This window comes from Mesoplodon bidens (assembly GCF_964165515.1).
Source record: "Mesoplodon bidens genome assembly, chromosome: 9".
NCBI classification, from domain to species: Eukaryota; Metazoa; Chordata; class Mammalia; order Artiodactyla; family Ziphiidae; genus Mesoplodon; species Mesoplodon bidens.
In genome coordinates, this window is record NC_138166.1 from 62,522,010 (window position 1) to 62,542,802 (window position 20,793).

Genomic DNA, 20,793 nt, shown 5'->3' on the forward strand with positions numbered 1-20,793 from the left:
CTGCGTTGGCAGGCAGATTCTTAACCACTGTGCCACCAGGGGAGCCCTGCAACACAATATTATTAACTATAGTCACCATTAACTATATTCACTATACAGTATTATTAACTATAGTCATGTATAGTAATGCTATACATTACATCCCGATAGTAGAAATCTGTTATTTTTAAATGGCCATAGAGCATTTTATTATATGTCCTTGCCTTATATGCAATCAGTACCATACTCTTGAACTTCTAAGTTATTTCCAGTGTTTAGTTATTATAAACCAAGCTCTATAGTCATTTTCTTAAACACAGTGTCTAAAACTCTGTAGGTGTCTCTGCCAGTATGTAAGGTGCTTGTAGGCAAAGTCCATGCCTTGGACTTTTTTATATCCCCCAAAGCCCCTAGCATAGTATCCTAATTGGCACCCCCTTGTTGTTGCTAAGTTTGACATGGAAGAGGATGAGAGCTTGGATCATAGCCATGATTCCATTATTTATTTTCCTACTTAAGGCCATCACCAGTCAGCCTTTAAAACACATGTATTAGTGATTTCAAGACTACATCAGACTTTCTATCACCTGCAATAATTATGTATAGTAATATTGGCATAACCCTTAGGTTTTGAGAGTACTTTTCACATTGTTATATGGTACGGATCTTGTGATGGCTATTATCACTCACATTTTGCAGTGGAGGAAACTGAGATTAAGAGAGTTTAAGTGTACTTCCTGCTACACCACGCTGCCTCTTTGTTTAACTTATTGGCTTAAAAGAAAAAAAAAAGAAAATTAGTGTTAATTTGTACATGAGTATCTGTGATGTTGCTGTTAGGTACCAATCACACAGAAATGGAGTAAACGATTTTTTTTTAATGGAAGAATTGGTAGATATTTCACAACAAACCACATATATTTTTTTCTAGAGAGGGTTATGCTGATGCTTATCTGACTAGATGTGCTGGCAATATTCAAGGTAATTAAAAAATTCCAACCCTGCAAGTACCGTCCAATGAAGATATGTCCTGTATCAGTAACTCCTCTGTGGGCTTTTTACTTTGCAGCGACCTCACTCTGTCCATGTGTACATTTTTACAGGTTAGTTTCACTAAGGGAAGGATTATTTATACTTTTCCTTCTCTCTCCCTACCTTTTGGGTCTTCAGCTATGACAGAGACTCCACTTTCAACGTGTTTGTGGGAAAAGGACAACTGATTGCAGGAATGGACCAAGCTCTGGTCGGGATGTGTGTCAATGAGAGACGTTTTGTGAAGATCCCCCCAAAGCTGGCCTACGGAAGTGAAGGAGTTTGTAAGTGTTTGTTCTGTGCTTGTAAACACATCTGCCGAAACCACCAGAACATTTGCAGGCTCTTCAGTCAGGCAGACTAGAGTCTTTGGAAGCTTTGGGTAGGGGAAAATGAGAAGCTGTGAGCACACACACACAACTAAAATTTCATCTTAAAAGTTTATTTATTCTAGATATGAAAGAAGTGTTATTAACACAGGTGTACTGAATGTTATCCTTGCTGAGAGGAAATTTTTGTGTTTTTTCTCTTTTCTTTAAATTTCATTTGGAGGGAGTTCCCTGGTGGCCTAGTGGTTAGGATCCTGGGCTTTCAATTCCATGGCCTGGGTTCAATCCCTGGTCAGGGGACTGAGATCCTGCAAGCCATAGGGTGCGGCCAAAAATTTTTTTTTTTCATTTGGAAAATAGAAGGAGGGAACGTGGCTCATTGTGGAATTGTATGTGACCTCTCGAGCCCTTTTGGCTTCCATTCACCTTGGCAGCATCCTAGGTGTTTATTTATCTGGCCCAAAAGGCAGCAGCTTCTCAGTGTGAACTCTCTTTATTTTCAAGCTGGTGTGATTCCCCCAGATTCAGTGCTTCATTTTGATGTACTTCTGATGGATATTTGGAATTCGGAAGATCAGGTTCAGATTCACACTTACTTCAAGCCCCCCAGTTGCCCTCGGACCATCCAGGTGTCTGATTTTGTTAGGTACCACTACAATGGAACGTTCTTGGATGGGACACTGTTTGATTCGAGGTAAGTCCTGCCATTCATGGTAGTATCATTGAAATGCCCCTTAGTTCTTTCTCTCTCATCAGCTTTTTTATGCCCATGGAGAAATCAGAAAAGGGATTCATTCCCAACTGCTCTGTGATTGGGAACAAAGATGTATACATGCTTTTTCTCCAGGGATGGGTATGAGTTCATTGGTAGCTGAGTTTTGGGCAACAAAAACCTTTTGAAGGATGAATTGGAAATGCCCTCATGGTATGGAACTTTTCCCCTTTCTCATTGGTTTTCAGTCACAATCGCATGAAAACATATGACACATATGTGGGAATTGGCTGGCTGATTCCTGGAATGGACAAAGGGCTGTTGGGGATGTGTGTGGGAGAAAAGCGCATCATCACCATACCTCCTTTTCTGGCCTATGGAGAAGATGGAGATGGTAAGTCCTTCTCATTCTTTGAACCACTCTCATCTGTCTTTATTTCTTTTGCAGTGGTTAATTTAACTTACCATGTGAAACCCACCAGAGCTTTTGGTCTGGACTTGCAGTGTCCAATATGGTAGCCACTAGCTACATATAGCTATTTACATTTACATTAGGTTAAATAAAACTTTAAATACTGTACCTTGGTCACACTGCCACAGTTCATGTACTTAAGAGCTACTTGTTGCCAAGGGCTGCTATACTGGACAGGGCAGATACAGAGCATTTCCATCACTGCAGAAAGTTCTATTTGGACGGTGCTAGTCTAGGTCATTTGCTGTCTGATGAGTAAGTTGCAGAAATCTCTACCTATTAATGGTCATTGTTGTTCTTTTTTTTTTCCACCTAGCACTATTTTATTAAAAAAATTTTTTATTTGAGTATAGTTGCTTTACAATGTTGTGTTAGTTTCTACTGTACAGCAAAGTGAATCAGCTATGCGTATACATATATCCCCTCTTTTTTGGATTTCCTTCCCATTTAGGTCACCACAGAGTATTGAGTAGAGTTCCCTGTGCAATACAGTAGGTTCTCATTAGTTATCTATTTTATACATAGTATCAATAGTGTATATATGTCAATCCCAATCTCCCAATTCATCCCACCCTCATTATTGTTCTTAAGTAAGACATCTCAGGACTTACCTGGTGGTCCAGTGGTTAAGACTCCGTGCTTCCAGTGCAGGGGCGTGTGTTCCATCCCTGGTCGGGGAACTAAGATCCCACAAGCCGTGTGGCCAAAAAAAAAAAAACAAAAAAAAGAAAAGAGAGGAAAAAAAAAAAGAAAATGTGATGCTATTTAAGAAGTTTACTGACAGCGATACCCGACTTCTAATAACCCCCTAATATAATGTTTTCCAAGCTATGTTTTCTGAGAGCTCTAGGTCTACAGAGAAGGAGGAGAGGGGAGCCTTCTCTCCTGTCGAGCTCCACTTTTATTACTGGGAATCTGCAGACAGTTTCTTTAAAAACCTGCTAAAAAAAAAATAAAGCTTGAAAATAACTGCCGCAAATATATCTTAATTCTCCCCTCCCCAAGATATGTTATTATTCTTATCACTACTCAAACTCTCTCATCCTTGGCTAGTGGAAGTTCATTCTCCTTGTCTCCCAAATCCTTTTATCATCATCCACATGCATATGAGGTACCAAATAAAGCTAGATGCCTAGCCCAATGTGAGGAATGTTATTTATTTATTTTAAATAAATAATTTAAATATTTTAAATACATAGTTTATTTAAAATAAATAATAAATAATTTAAATATTTTAAATAAATAGTTTATTTAAAATAGTTATTTTTAAATGCTTTATACGTTGACACTGTGCTCAGCTAGCCAGGTATAAATTTAAACAGGTGAATTGTATAATATGGGAATTATATCTCAATAAAGTTGTTATAAAAAAAAGCAGGGCTTCCCTGGTGGCGCAGTGGTTGAGAGTCCGCCTGCCAATGCAGGGGACACGGGTTCGTGCCCCGGTCCAGGAAGATCCCACATGCCATGGAACGGCTGGGCCCGTGAGCCATGGCCACTGAGCCTGCGCATCTGGAGCCTGTGCTCCGCAACGGGAGAGGCCACAACATTGAGAGACCCACGTACCGCAAAAAAAAAAAAAAAGAAAAAGCAAATATCCAGGTAGTACATAATAATGCTAGAAAAATTTAAACCCTGGGGTTACCGTAAGGCCTTCTGTTTCTATTAAATTAAAAGATACAGAAAAGTAAAAAAGATTAATATTCTATCACACACCCTCCCACACCCACACCTGCATTTCAGGGATTAACCACACCTGATGATCCAGAGGCTGACTCAGCAGCCTGCTTTCAGCAGATTTCACCATTCCTCTGAGGGGAAGGAGACAGAGGGGTGGGCTCTGCCAAAGAGCTGGTTGAAGGAGCACAGTCTTGGCATGCCCTGTGGTTCACTTGTCTAGGCCTTCTCCTTTGCATGACATAACAAATGGCAAGTAAGAGTGTTGAGGTAAGTGGTTTGTCAGGTAACTAACTTCCTTTTATCCCAGAGTCCTGGATTTAGAGTTACTTATTGGTTGATGTTGATCTTTGCAGGAAGAGCTAGTGCCCAATAATCTCTTCATGTGGATTATCGTGTTGCACATATTCAATAAATCCTCACTGTTAGGAACATCCATGAAAAGCAATACCGTCCTGAAGTGAAATAGAAATGATTTGAGGACTATTTATGTTTTGGATTGTGGGTGCCGTTTTTTCCCCTCTTATCTCAGCTAACTTTAGTTTTACTTATATCTTGTTTTGGATGCACTTAAAGGATTGAATTTTTGCCTCTTTAAAAATTGGGGGGGCGGCTTCCCTGGTGGCGCAGTGGTTGGGAGTCCGCCTGCCAATGCAGGGGACACGGGTTCATGCCCCGGTCCGGGAGGATCCCGCATGCCACGGAGCAGCTGGGCCCATGAGCCATGGCCGCTGAGCCTGCGCGTCCGGAGCCTGTGCTCCACAACGGGAGAGGCCACAACAGTGAGAGGCCCGCGTACGGAAAAAAAAAAAAAAATTGGGGAACATCCCTGGTAGTGCAGTGGTTAAGAATCTGCCCGGCAGTGCAGGGGACATGGGTTCGAGCCCTGGTCCAGGAAGATCCCACATACCACAGAGCAGCTAAGCCCGTGCGCCACAACTACTGAGCCTGCACTCTAGAGCTTGCGAGCCACAACTACTGAGCCCACATGCCACAACTACTGAAGCCCACGTGCCTAGAGCCCGTGCTGTGCAACAAGGGAAGCCATTGCAATGAGAAGCCCACACACTGCAACGAAGAGTAGCCCCCACTCGCCGCAACTAGAGAAAGCCTGCACAGAACAACGAAGACCCAATAAGCCAAAAATAAATAAAATAAAAGAAATAAATTTACTTTAAAAAAAGTTGATTGTGAGAGACTCTGGTAGAGCTCACACCAAGGAGTACTTCCCAGAACTTCTGCTGCCAGTGTCCTTGTCCCCACAGTAAGCCACAGCCACCCCCTGCCTCTGCAGGAGATCCTCCAACACTAACAGGGACTCAGATTGATCTCCGAGATTACCCCAGAACTTTAGCAAGACTGAATGATATGAAGGAAAAAACCTATATGTGTGGGAAAAGGACAGAAACTAGAAAAAAAGCCGTGTGGCTGACAGGGTCTTGGTGCTCCAGCCGGGTGTCAGGCCTGAGCCTCTGAGGTGGGAGAGCCGAGTTCAGGACACTGGACCACCACAGACCTCCAGGCCCCATGTAATATCAATCGGCAACAGCTCTCCCAGAGATCTCCATCTCAGTGCTAAGACCCAGCTCCACTCAATGACCAACAACCTCCAGTGCTGGACACCCCATGCCAAACAACTAGAAAGACAGGAACACAACCCCACCCATTAGCAGAGAGGCTGCCTAAAATCATAATAAGTTCACAGACACCCCAAAACACACCACCAGATGTGGTCCTGCCCACCAGAAAGACAAGATCCAGCCTTATCCACCAGAACACAGGCACCAGTCCTCTCCATCAGGAAACCTCACAACTCAGTGAACCAACCTCACCCACTGGGGACAGCCACCAAAAACAACAGGAACTATGAACCTGCAGCCTGTGAAAAGGAGACCCCAAACACAGTAAGTCAAGCAAAATGAGAAGACAGAGAAATACGCAGCAGATGAAGGAGCAAAGTAAAAACCCATTAGACCAAACAAATGAAGAGGAAATAGGTAGTCTACCTGAAAGCAAATTCAGAGTAATGATAGTAAAGATGATCCAAAATCTTGGAAATAGAATGGAGAAAATACAAGAAACATTTAACAAAGACCTAGAAGAACTAAAGAGCAAACAAACAATGATGAAAAACACAATAAATGAAATTAAAAATTCTCTAGAAGGGATCAATAGCAGAATAACTGAGGCAGAAGAACGGATAAGTGACCTGGAAGATAAAATAGTGGAAATAACTACTGCAGAGCAGAATAGAAAAAAAAAGAATGAAAAGAATTGAGGACAGTCTCAGAGACCTCTGGGACAACATTAAACACACAAACACTTGAATTATAGGGGTCCTAGAAAAAGAAGAGAAAAAGAAAGGGACTGAGAAAATATTTGAAGAGATTATAGTTGAAAACTTCCCTAACATGGGAAAGGAAATAGCCCATCAACTCCAGGAAGCACAGAGAGTCCCATACAGGATAAATCCAAGAAGAAACACGCCAAGACACATATTAATCAAACTATCAAACATTAAATACAAAGAAAAAATATTAAAAGCAGCAAGGGAAAAGCAACAAATAACATACAAGGGAATCCCCATAAGGTTAATAGCTGATCTTTCAGCAGAAACTCTGCAAGCCAGAAGGGAGTGGTAGGACATATTTAAAGTGATGAAAGGGAAAAACCTACAACCAAGATTACTCTACCCAGCAAGGATCTCATTCAGATTCGACAGAGAAATTAAAACCTTTACAGACAAGCAAAAGTTAAGAGTATTCAGCACCACCAAACCAGCTTTACAACAAATGCTAAAGGAACTTCTCTAGGCAGGAAACACAAGAGAAGGAAAAGACCTACAAAAACAAACCCAAAACAATTAAGAAAATGGTAACGGGAACATACATATCAATAATTACCTTAAATGTAAATGGATTAAATGCTCCAACCAAAAGACACAGCCTGGCTGAATGGGTACAAAAACAAGACCCGTGTATATGCTGTCTACAAGAGACCCACTTCAGACCTAGGGACACATACAGACTGAAAGTGAGGGGATGGAAAAAGATATTCCATGCAAATGGAAATCAAAAGAAAGCTGGAGGAGCAATTCTCATATCAGATAAAATAGACTTTAAAATAAAGACTATTACAAGAGACAGAGAAGGACACTACATAATGATCAAGGGGTCAATCCAAGAAGAAGATATAACAATTGTAAGTATTTATGCACCCAACATAGGAGCACCTCAATATATAAGGCAAATGCTAACAGCCATTAAAGGGGAAATCGATAGTAACACAATAATAGTAGGGAAGTTTAACACACCACTTTCACCAATGGACAGATCATCCAAATGAAAATAAATAAGGGAACACAAGCTTTAAATGACACAGTAGACCAGATGGACTTAATTGATATTTATAGGACATTCCATCCAAAAACAATAGAATACACTTTCTTCTCAGTGCTCATGGAACATTCTCCAGGATAGATCATATCTTGGGTCATAAATCAAGCCTCAGTAAAGTTAAGAAAACTGAAATCATAAGGAGTATCTTTTCCGACCACAACGCTATGAGACTAGATATCAGTTACAAGAAAAAAACCGTAAAAAATACAAACACATGGAGGCTAAACAATATGCTACTAAATAACCAAGAAATCACTGAAGAAATCAAAGAGGAAACCAAAAAATATGTAGAAACAAATGACAATGAAAACATGACAACCCCAAACCTATGAGATGCACCAAAAGCAGTTCTAAGAGGGAAGTTTATAGCAATACAATCCTACCGCAAGAAGCAAGAAACATTTCAAAAAACCAACCTAACCTTACACCTAAAGCAATTAGAGAAAGAAGAACACACAAAAAAACCCAAAGTTAGCAGAAGGAAAGAAATCATAAAGATCAGATCAGAAATAAAGGAAAAAGAAGGAAACGATAGCAAAGATCAATAAAACTAAAAGCTAGTTCTTTGAGAAGATAAAAAAAATTGATAAACCATTAGCCAGACTTATCAAGAAAATAGGGGAGAAGACTCAAATCAACAGGATTAGAAATGAAAAAGGAGAAGTAACAACTGACACTGCAGAAATACAAAGGATCATGAGAGATTACTATAAGCAATTCTATGCCAATAAAATGGACAACCTGGAAGAAATGGACAAATTCTTAGAAAAACACAATCTTCCGAGACTGAACCAGGAAGAAATAGAAAATATAAACAGACCAATCACAAGCACTGAAATTGAGACTCTGATTAAAAATCTTCCAACAAACAAAAGCCCAGGACCAGATGGCTTCACAGGCGAATTCTATCAAACATTTAGAGAAGAGCTAACACCTATCCTTCTCAAACTCTTCCAAAATATAGCAGAGGGAGGAACACTCCCAAACTCATTCTACAAGGCCACCATCACCCTGATACCAAAACCAGACAAAGATGTCACAAAAAAAGAAAACTACAGGCCAATATCACTGATGAACATAGATGCAAAAATTCTCAACAAAATACTAGCAAACAGAATCCAGCAGCTCATTAAAAGGGTCATACACCATGATCAAGTAGGGTTTATCCCAGGAATGCAAGGACTCTTCAATATATGCAAATCAACCAATGTGATACACCATATTAACAAATTGAAGGATAAAAACCATGTGATCATCTCAATAGATGCAGAAAAAACTTTTGACAAAATTCAACACCCATTTATGATAAAAACCATACAGAAAGTAGGCATAGAGGGAACTTATCTCAACATAATAAAGGCCATATATGACAAACCCACAGCCAGCATCGTTCTCAGTGGTGAAAAACTGAAATCATTTCCACTAAGATCAGGAAAAAGACAAGGTTGCCCACTCTCACCATTTGGAAGTTTTAGCCACAGCAATCAGAGAAAAAAACGAAATAAAAGGAATCCAAATTGGAAAACAAGAAGTAAAGCTGTCACTGTTTGCAGATAACATGATACTATACATAGGGAATCCCAAAGATGCTACCAGAAAACTACTAGAGCTAATCAATGAATTTGGTAAAGTTGCAGGATACAAAATTAACGCACAGAAATCTCTTGCATTCCTATACACTAATGATGAAAAGTCTGAAAGAGAAATTAAGGAAACACTCGCATTTACCATTGCAACAAAAAGAATAAAATACCTAGGAATAAACCTACCTAAGGAGAAAAAAGACCTGTATGCAGAAAACTATAAGACACTGATGAAGGAAATTAAAGATGATACAAACAGATGGAGAGACATACCATGTTCTTGGATTGGAAGAATCAACATTGTGAAAATGACTACTCCCCAAAGCAATCTACAGATTCAATGCAATCCATATCAAACTACCAATGGCATTTTTCACAGAAGTAGAACAAAAAATTTCACAATTTGTATGGAAACACAAAAGACCTCAAATAGCCAAAGCCATCTTGTGAAAGAAAAACGGAGCTGGAGGAATCAGGCTCCCAGACTTCAGAGTGTACTACAAAGCTACAGTAATCAAGACAGGATGGTACTGGCACAAACACAGAAATATAGATCAATGGAACAGGATAGAAAGCCCAGAGATAAACCCACACATGTATGGTCACCTTATTTTTGATAAAGGAGGCAAGAGTATCCAATGGAGAAAAGATAGCCTCTTCAATAAGTGGTGCTGGGAAAACTGGACAGCTACATGTAAAAGAATGAAATTAGAACACTCCCTAACACTATATACAAAAATAAACTCAAAATGGATTAACTCGTAAATGTAAGGCCAGACACTATAAAACTGTTAGAGGAAAACATAGGCAGAACACTCTATGACATAAATCACAGAAAGATCCTTTTTGATCCACCTCCCAGAGAAATGGAAATAAAAACAAAAATAAACAAATGGGACCTAATGAAACTTAAAAGCTTTTTGCATGGCAAAATAAACCATTAACAAAACGAAAAGACAACCCTCAGAATGGGAGAAAGTATTTGCAAATGAAGCAACTGACAAAGGATTAATCTCCAAAACATACAAGCAGCTCATGCAGCTCAATATCAAAAAAACAAATAACCCAATCCAAAAACAGGCAGAAAACCTAAATAGACATTTCTCCAAAGAAGATATACAGATTGCCAACAAACACATGAAAGGATGCTCAACATTGCTAATCATTAGGGAAATGCAAATCAAAACTACAATGAGGGCTTCCCTGGTGGCGCAGTGGTTGAGAGTCCGCCTGCCGATGCAGGGGACACAGGTTTGTGCCCTGGTCCGGGAAGATCCCACATGCCACGGAGAGGCTGGGCCCGTGAGCCATGGCCGCTGAGCCTGCGCTCTGCAACAGGAGAGGCCACAACAGTGAGAGGCCCGTGTACCGCAAAAAAAGAAAACAAACTACAATGAGGTATCACCTCACACCGGTCAGAATGGCCATCATCAAAAAATCTACAAACAATAAATGCTGCAGAGGGTGTGGAGAAAAGGGAGCCCTGTTGCACTGTTGGTGGGAATGTAAGTTGATACAGCCACTATGGAGAACAGTATGGAGGTTCCTTAAAAAACTAAAAATAGAACTACTATACGACCCAGCAATCCCACTACTGGGCATATACCCTGAGAAAACCATAATTCAAAAAGACATGTACCACAATATTCACTGCAGCACTATTTACAATAGCCAGGAAATGGACCAAACCTAAGTGTCCATTAACAGATGAATGGATAAAGAAGATGTGGCACATATATACAATGGAATATTACTCAGCCATAAAAAGAAACAAAATTGAGTTATTTGTAGTGAGGTGGATGGACCTAGAATCTGTCATACAGAGTGAAGTCAGAAAGAGAAAAACAAATACCATATGCTAATGCATATATATGGAATCTAAAAAAAAAATGGTACTGATGAACCTAGTTGCAGGGCAGGAATAAAGACGTAGACATAGAGAATGGACATGGGGTGGGAGGGGAAGCTGGGGTGAAGTGAGAGTGGCATGGACATACATACACTACCAAACGTACAATAGATAGCTAGTGGGAAGCAGCCGCATAGCACAGGGAGATCAGCTCGGTGCTTTGTGACCACCTAGAGGGGTGGGATAGGGAGGGTGGGAGGGAGACCCAAGAGGGAGGGGATATGGGGATATATGTATACATATAGCTGATTCATTTTGTTATACAGCAGAAACTAACACAACATTGTAAAGCAATTATACTCCATAACAATCTATTAAAAAAAGTATATATATGTATAACTGAATCACTTTGCTGTACAGGAGAAATTAACACAACATTGTAAAACAACTATACTCAATAAAATAAATGTTTTTAAAATTGTCTGAGTTCCAAAGAACAAGTCTATGTAGTGTTCTCCAGAACCAGATCCAAGCTTTGGAATGTCTGTGATTTGCATCTGTATACAAACAGAAACCCACAGAGGTATGTATTTGGGTTTGCATGTGGGTATATAACCACTCACATAGAGCCTTGATTTGCAAGGACAAGCATAGAGAATGTGGTCACAGTATTCTCCATGTCATTATCATCAGTTTGCTCCTTTTTCTGCAGAAGTCAGGCTTCAAATTATACCTGCCAGCCCTGGGTTGGACACCATGGGGGACCACCCAAGATGTGGAAGAACATTTGTTTCCTTGGCTGGGAAACTTCAAGGAATGTGTAACACCAACACAGTGGTGTTGAATTGTAGTTAAAGTATTGATACTTCCTAAATCTTGTGTCCTGATTTCATCATCTTCCTTCATTCCACTCTAGGGAAAGACATTCCTGGGCAGGCATCTCTCGTGTTTGATGTTGCGTTATTGGACCTCCATAACCCCAAGGATGGCATTTCCATTGAGAATAAGGTAGTACCTGAAAACTGTGAGCGGCAAAGTCAAAGTGGGGACTTTCTCAGGTATCATTACAACGGCACACTTCTGGACGGCACATTCTTTGATTCCAGGTAAGCAAACAACAGGGTCCTTCACTTACCAGAACATCTTATTAAATATAGTTTATAGCTTGTCAGTGCTGATTTTGAGTTAGTATTTTCATCTCCAGTATAGGTTTCTATTTTCTGACACTGAATTCCTTCAGAGGTTGTTAGAACAGTCTCCTTGGGGCCTGTGGGAGATGGGTCTGCAGGAAAGCACGAGAGGCTCACCCTAGACTCCCACAATCCCTCTAGACTGTGCTTGGCTATCCAAGTATAAACCCAGCTCTGGGGTCCGAGGGGGGAAGTGACCAGAAGGCAGGTCCAGGCGGTGGGATGCGAAGAGAACAGACTTGGTGCTGGGAGACCTGGATTCCAGTCCCTGTGTGTGGTGCACTAGGTGTGTGACTTTGGATAGCATTTGACCTCCCTGAGCTTCAGTTTTTTCGCTGTTGTTAGCACCTTTCTCAAAGAGATGATTAGATTAAAGAGAGAAGGTAGGCAGAAGCACTTTGCAAACTTTAATGGCTTATCTGCTGCAGGGACTGTTTGGATGCTGGGCTAATTACCGAGCCTGTTGTTATTCAAAGCTTTGTTTTGTTTATCAGGCTTAGCTGCAGTTGTGAGCAGGCAACAGGTGTTTGGTATGTGTTGCTCATTCAGGTGGCATGTGTTGTTTGGATTCCTTTAGCTTCCTATAGAGCAAGCAAGTAGTGACAGCAATCTACCTGTTTCTCTGAGGTAAGAGACTTCTCGTTTAATTAGTGACCCAGAAACATTACAGAATTTTTATATGGTATAATTTTATTTGCATAATTCATTCTTACTACTCCGCAGATTGCTTCTTTTAAATTTTTCATTTGATTTTTTGGAAAAAGGCAATAGTCTCATGGTTCAGAATTAAAACAAAATATGCATTAAGATATGTTGTACCAACCATCCCTGCCAACTTCACATCCCCCTCCCCCCAAGCCACTTAGAGTTAACCACTGTTATTAATGTTTCTTTTTTTATTCTTCAAATGTGTAGATTTTTTTCCTAAAGCAAATATAAGCAAATACAATTGTTATATTATTTTCTCTGCTTTATAGTATATAGCATATAGAATACTATATACATACATATATAACTATGTATTATATACATATACACATACCATAATGCTACGTACTATATACACTATTCTGCTCCTTGCTTTTTGTTAAATTAATTAATTTATTTTTGGCTGCCTTGGGTCTTCGTTGCTGCACATGGGCTTTTCACTAGTTGCAGCGAGCAGGAGCTACTCTTCGTTGTGGCGCGCGGGCTTCTCATTGCGGTGGCTTCTCTTGTTGTGGAGCACAGGCTCTAGGCGCGCAGGTTTCAGTAGATGTGGCATGCGGGTTCAGTAGTGTGGCTCGCGGGCTCTAGAGTGCAGGCTCAGTAGTTGTGGTGCATGGGCTTAGTTGCTCCACGGCATGTAGGATCCTCCCGGACCAGGGCTCGAACCCATGTCCCCTGCATTGGCAGGTGATTCTTAACCACTACGCCACCAATGAAGCCCCTGCTCCTTGCTTTTTTTCACCTTGGAATTTTTCCATATTAATGCGTAGAGAGAAATCATTTTTTATGTCTGTGTAGTGTTTCATTGAGTGAATATACCATATTTATCTAACCATTCCCCATTGATGACATTTGAGTTGTTTTTATTTTTTCTATTAAAAAAATTGAGAGAGTGTGTGCGTGTGATTACTTGTCACATATGAGCTTGGTTCTGTCTTTTATTCCCTGGAATTTTATTTTTAGTTGAAAAGCCATTTTTCTAGTGGATACCAGATTTCTTTCCATATTAATAGAACCACAGTTTTCTTAGGTTTCAAACAGATTTCCATTTTAGTACACTGGGGTCTAATCCATCCTAAGAGCTAAGTAATATTCCATTATATAGATTTGCCTTAATTTAGTAATCAATCCCTATTATTTTCTATCTTTTGATGTTCTAAGTGGGACTGCAATAATTATTTTTGTAGCTAAATCTTAAATAATATGACTGTTTCCTTAGGATAAATTTCTAGAAGAATCTCTAGGTCTAAGGTTATGTGTATTTTTACAGCTTTTGATATAAGTACCAAGTTGTCCTCAAGGAAGGTTTTACATCACTAAGCGTACCCCATTTCCTGCAAACTCAGCAACATTGGGTATTATTTAAAAATAATCTTTGCCAATTTATAGGAGAAAAATAGAACTTTATAATTGTAATGTGAATTTCTTTGATTGCTATTAAGGTTGAAATTCTTTCAAATGTTTATTGACTATTTGGATATTTTCTTTTGTGATTTACCTGTTTGTGTATTTGCCTGTTTTTATATTGAGGATATTGGTATTTGTCCTTTTCTTATTAATTTAAGATCTCTGTACATTAAAGATATTAACACTTTTATGGTTGCATATTATTGAAAGCATATTGCCTGTTTCTTTGCATTTTAATTTCTGTTGTGATTTTTGATCTGTTTAAATATAAACCTTTTATGTTGTTAAATACATTCCATTTCTCCTTTATGTCTTCCTTTATTCTTACTTAAATTCTTATATATTCTGTCTTGAGTAACTTGCTAAAAAGTCTCTCCCCTCCCCTGGACTTGTTTTTTTTCCCCTAGAGTATATAAATATTCACCTGTATTTTCCTCCTGCTCTTCTAATGGCTTTATTTTTTTATCCTATAAAATATTCTCTATCAGAATTTTTATTTTAAAAAGTATTATGTTCTTTTTGTATAAGTGAAACAATGCAAAGATATTTAATAAAATGTAACAATTTCACATCAACCCCTTCCATTTTCACCACTCGAAGTAAATATTAAAAAGCTTCTGCAGGCTCTCTCCGTGTTTATAAATGCTTTCATGTTTAAATCTTAAATCCATCTGGAATTGATTGTGGTGTTCAGTATGACAGTAAGGATCTAAATGGTTTTTTCCAGATGGTTAGCCAGTTTTTCCAACACCCTTTATTGAATAACTGTATTTTCCTCACTCATTTAAAATCTGACATTGATCATGTACCAAATTCTTGTATACACTTTTGGGTCTTGGTCTAGAATTTTTATCCTTTTCCAGTGATCTAGCTATTCCTGGGCCACAATCATACCTTTAGCTATTGTATCTTTTTAATTTGTATGATAGAGAATATTCTTTTTCTTTTTTAATTTATTTTATTTATTTATTTTTGGCTGTGCTGGGTTTTTGTTGCTGTGCGCGGGCTTTTCTCTAGTTGCGGCGAGTGGGGACTCCTCTTCGTTGTGGTGCACAGGCTTCACACTGCGGTGGTTTCTCTTGTTGCAGAGCACGGGCTCTAGGCGCCCGGGCTTCAGGAGTTGTCGCTCGTGGGCTCTGGAGCGCAGGCTCAGTAGTTGTGGCACACAGGCTTAGTTGCTCTGCAGCATGTGGGATCTTCCTGGACCAGGGCTCGAACCCGTGTCCCCTGCATTGGCAGGCGGACTCTTAACCACTGCGCCACCAGGGAAGCCCCTCTTTTTCTTTTTAAACATCATTTTTTCCTACTGTGATACATTGATATGGTTCAAAATCCTAAAAGTATAAAAGAATATACAATGAAGAATTTTCCCCCTATTCTTGTCCCTCAATCACCGAGTTCCCCTCTTCACAGGGAACCAGAGTTATGCATTTCATAGGTCTTCCGTACATATACAGTGAAATACAGATAATTATGTAGAAAATCTGCTTCCTGGGTGAGGAGAATCATTTGTTACTATCATTTCTTCACGCCCCTTGGCTTTGTGGTCCCTGAGGGGTGTTGAGGAGGAAGAGCCTCTCACAGCTCTGCCTTTTCATCTCCCTGGTCCCACGGCTGACCATCTTCTCTGACACAGTCATCCTTGGGCTGTGTTTGATGAGGTGACAGTGGAACTGACTGGCTCTTTCCAGACAAGCTTTTTGCCACAATCTGCTCCAGCTGGGGGTGGGTAATGGGTACAGATCACTGTGGTTCAGAGTTCAGTATCTGAAGTGGCAAATGAAGTTTTATTATTTTATTCTGGAATCATCAGGCTGTGTTTTCTCCAAACTCATAGTAATCAGACTCAATTGGCAATTAATACAGAGGCTGGATCTCTCCACTGAGTGGAATGCTTGGGGCTCCTACCAGAGGCGCTTGGGAAATTCAGGTACTCACTGAGAGGTAGCTTGGTGAGCATGGATTGCAGTAGGGCGAGTTCACTACAGTGTTAAATTGCTCTCAGTATATATGCTACTTTTCTGGCAATCTGAATATTCATGTCCCACATACACAAAAACTCTCCTCTTTAGAGAAATTCTTAGTTTCTTTCTTTCTTTTTTTTTTCCCCCTTTTTGGGCTTTCATTTGAAACTTTATGTTAGAGTAATAGAAGACTCTAGAACTTCTAAGTTGTTTCTTTACAAGAGATAACAGAGAAATTCTTAGTTTCTGACAAGGGCCCCCTTGCTGCTTTTTTCATTAACCTGACATGGTCAACAAGCATACAGTCCGATTTACATTATAGCTACTTTCTGCATGATTGCTTCTTGTAACCCGCATCCCATTCATAACCTGACCAAACCAGAGGGCTGGAGGGCTCGTTTCTGGGAGCGTTTGTGTGGGCGGCAGCTCCCACGCAGTGTGTGGATCCTTGTTCATCATTTCAGGGGAGCGTGTTTCCTGGCTTGTACTCAGATTCTAGGGTTCACCCTATTCCGGGGTCTGGAGGCCCCTGCGCTCTGTTGCCTCATGGTACCAACTACACTGCTGCTGCGGTATCCCTCATGACCAAGCTCTTTTCCTCTTTTCCAGCTACTCGCGGAACCGTACCTTTGACACGTACATTGGGCAGGGCTATGTGATTGCTGGGATGGATGAAGGTTTACTCGGCGTTTGCATTGGAGAGAAGCGGAGGATTGTGGTCCCCCCTCACCTGGGGTATGGCGAGGAAGGAAGAGGTGAGTGCTGGCTGCCTTCTAAAAGGTTAAACTGAGAGGCACTACCTGACGCTTCCACGCTGCTTGGAACCAGGGCCTCTGGCAAAGCATAGAAGCTAAAGTCTAGCTTCAGACTCGAATACTCAAATGACTCTAGTTTCTAGAGATGCTCTGTCATTACTCCTTGTTCCCCCTGCCCGTTTTCCTTTTCCTTTTGGAAAATTTAAAACCTACACCAAAGTTGAAAGAACTGTACAGTGAACTCCACTTAGATTCACCAATAGTCAACATCTTGTTATATTTGCTTTATATATATAACTACAGTACATTTTTTCTTTGTTGAGCCATTTGAAAGTAAATTGCAACCCCCCCCCTTTTTTTTTTTTTTTGCGGTACGTGGGCCTCTCACTGCTGTGGCCTCTCCCGTTGCGGAGCACAGGCTCCGGACGCACAGGCTCAGCGGCCATGGCTCACGGGCCCAGCCGCTCCGCGGCATGTGGGATCTTCCCGGACCGGGGCACGAACCCGTGTCCCCTGCATCGGCAGGCGGACTCTCAACCACTGCGCCACCAGGGAAGCCTGCAACCCCCTTTTTGTGTTTTTCGTTTTTATTGAAATATATTTGACATACAACATTGTGTACATTTAAGGTGTACATGTTATTTTGATACATTTATATATTGTAATGTGATTGCCATTGTGGTGATAATTAGCACCTCTATCATGGTACATAATTATCATTTCTTTTTGATGGTTGGAATAATTGATAATTAGCAAGTTTGATGATTATAAGACAATATTGTTGTCTATATTTACTATACTGTGCGTTAGATTTTGGTTTTTGTTTTTAACAACTTAATCGAGGTATTATTTATATGCCATAAAATTCACCCAATTTAAGTATACAATTCAATGACTTTTAATAAATGTTGTGAGTTGTGCAACTATCACCTTAATCCAGTTTTAGAATATTTGTCACCCAAACAGCAAACTTCTTTTTAAAAATTACACAAATAATATATGTTGACTTTAGAAAAAGAAAATAGAGATCAACAACAACAAAAATCTCCCATAATCTCACCACCCAGGAATAACCATTGTTAATGTGGTAGGTAGAATATCGGCCCCAAAAGATGTCCATGTCCTAATCCCCAGAATTTGTGAATATGTTACTTTACACAGTAAAAGAGACTTTGCAGATGTGATTAAGGTAATGGTCTTGAGATGAGATTATCCTGGATCATCCAGGTGGCCTTGATGTACTTACAAGGATCTTTGCAAGAGGGAAGCAGACCAGAGAGAGGAGAAAAAGCTACACTGCTGACTTAGAGGGTGGAGGAAAGGGCCACAAGTCAAGGAAGGAGGGTGGCCTTGGGATGCTGGAAAAAGCAAGGAAACAGATTCTCCTGAAACCTCCAAAAGGAACACATCCCTGCCAATACCTTGAATTTAGACTTTGACTCCAGAGTTATGAGAATAAAGTTATGTGGGGTTTTTTTTTGTTTCTTTTTGGGCGGTACGCGGGCCTCTCACTGTTGTGGCCTCTCCCGTTGCGGAGCACAGGCTCCGGACGCGCAGGCTCAGCGGCCATGGCTCACGGGCCCAGCTGCTCCACGGCACGTGGGATCTTCCCGGACTGGGGCACGAACCCGTGTCCCTTGCATCGGCAAGCGGACTCTCAATCACTGTGCCACCAGGGAAGCCCGAGTTACGTTGTTTTAAGCCACCAAGCTTGTGGTAATTTGTTATAGCAGCAATAGGAAACTCATATAACCGTGAAGTGACTATCCTTCTATACTTTTGAGTATACATGAATCTATGTAGATAAAAGGAAATAAACACATATCCATCTACACTATTGACAAAAAATACTACAGTATTTTTTGTCAAATACTGACAAAAGTGGGATCATCTATACATATTGGTTTGTAATTTCTCTCTTTACGTAATTTGTTGTGAACAATGTTTTATGCCAACAGGTTGCATAGAATTTTAATGGTTGCATAGTATTCCAAACCATATTTCCTTTATTTATTTTTTCTCAGATACCATTTTTTGCTAACTTACTTTGGAAGAGTTGATACAGTATTTATTTTGCTTTTGTGTTCTTTTTGCTGATGAGATTCTGGCTGGCCTGGCTGGCTGTACACATTCATTTTGTTAACATGCTTCTGACTTCTACTACTACAGTGGATTTCAGAATTTTCCCAGTAGGATTTATTTGGAGGATCTAAGAATCATCAGGTTGGTTGGAAACTAGGCTGTACCATTATTTTTCCTGAGTTAAATTTCTGATTTATAAAGCCACACAAATCACAGCTTAAGGTCTTAAGATCATTCAACAAGCCTTGCTTCATGTTCTGTTTGTCTTAGTGTCTTGATGCTCTGTTGTTTTGTATTATGTAAATTTCTACTTCTAGCCAAATACATGCAGGAATAGACAAATACTTCCAGCATATTCATGTTTCATATTGCCCTCAGGACTAATTCTTCCTTTCCCTAAAAAGAATATACTGATGGAAAACATTTGCTTAAATTATTTATCCTTTTGGCTTTCTCACAAGTATGAGACAGTTGTGCAAAGAATTATATAAGGCTCTGGGAAACATTTGAAGTCTCATAAATTTTCTGGGCATGAGGCTACTTCACCCTGAATCATTTGTTCCCATGGGGGGGAGGGGCACCCTGGCAAGTAACACCCAGCTGCTCTTGCACAGGGTCTGTTTCTGTCCTATTGATTAGCGAGTGCCCTTGGCCTCCTTGTGGGGTTTGCACAGGACCTAATGCTAATCACTGAGGGACTGACCTTAGAAGGGTGTCAGGACACAGAGGAAGCCTGTGGCTTTCTCACCACATACCACAGGGCCAGGCACATGGTAAGCATTCAGTAACTATTTGTGGAAGGAAGAAATGCTGGACTTTCCAAGTCATCAGCATTTCATTTTGTTGCAGCCATTTTCTCTTGCAGGGCTGGTGGAGGGGAGGGGGTAGGCCTTCTGTAAAGGCTCTGGCCCTTTCTGCTGTCTGCTTTGTTCCATGGGGACAGCCCTGAATTTAGAGCGTTTGGATGTTTGCAACCCTGAAGTGGAGAATGGATTCTGCTGCAGGGTTCTGGCAGCATCACTTCCTCGGTGGTTTTCTGTTCCCCAGCTTCCACATGACCTTTTAAGCACTCTTTTTCGAAAGTGAAGAAAGCTAATATTTTACCCACACTGTGAGGGACTTCTCATGTACGAGCTCATTCAAACCTCAAAACAGTTCTCTGTTAAGATAACGAGGCCCAGAGAGGTTGAGTCATTTGCTAGAGGCCACAATAGCTAATCAGTGATGGAGTTGAATTGCACCCAGGGTTCTTGCTGCCTGTGTCATAGGCAGAGGGGAAGAATGAGTTTCCATTACGCTGTGACTTGTTGATACCCATACATGAAGAACTGAGAACTCCAACCAGAAGTCCCAGAGCTCTCAGAGGAAACCCACACTGCCAAGAGCTGCCGTGTTTCCTTCTGGCCCAGCTGGCTGGCCGCTTTATTTTTTGTCATCTGTGTCTCTTCTTGAGGCGGCTTATCTAGTGGGAAAAATTGATGAATACTTTTCTGCATTGGTTAAGGGTTTATTCAGAGAGGAGGCTGGTGTCGGGGGCCTAATGAAACGTTGGATTATTTTCACCTGTTTGCTGGTGTTGGGGAGGAGATAGTTTCTCTACCCTTCTAGGTTCTTCTGGCTGGTCTAAGAAATAAATTGATATGAGACAGATTAACA

The 20,793-nt window shown here is 40.5% G+C and overlaps 1 protein-coding gene across 1 annotated transcript in view; it reads left to right on the forward strand.

The window, feature by feature from the left end:
* The window catches only part of FKBP9 (FKBP prolyl isomerase 9), a 48,637-nt gene that overhangs the window by 13,029 nt on the left and 14,815 nt on the right, over positions 1-20,793 (forward strand). Inside the window, exons 2-6 of the mRNA XM_081244915.1 lie at positions 1,150-1,295; positions 1,845-2,034; positions 2,301-2,446; positions 11,948-12,137; positions 16,910-17,055. Of these exons, the coding sequence (XP_081101041.1) occupies positions 1,150-1,295; positions 1,845-2,034; positions 2,301-2,446; positions 11,948-12,137; positions 16,910-17,055 (818 nt within the window). The remainder of the gene's footprint in view (positions 1-1,149; positions 1,296-1,844; positions 2,035-2,300; positions 2,447-11,947; positions 12,138-16,909; positions 17,056-20,793) is intronic.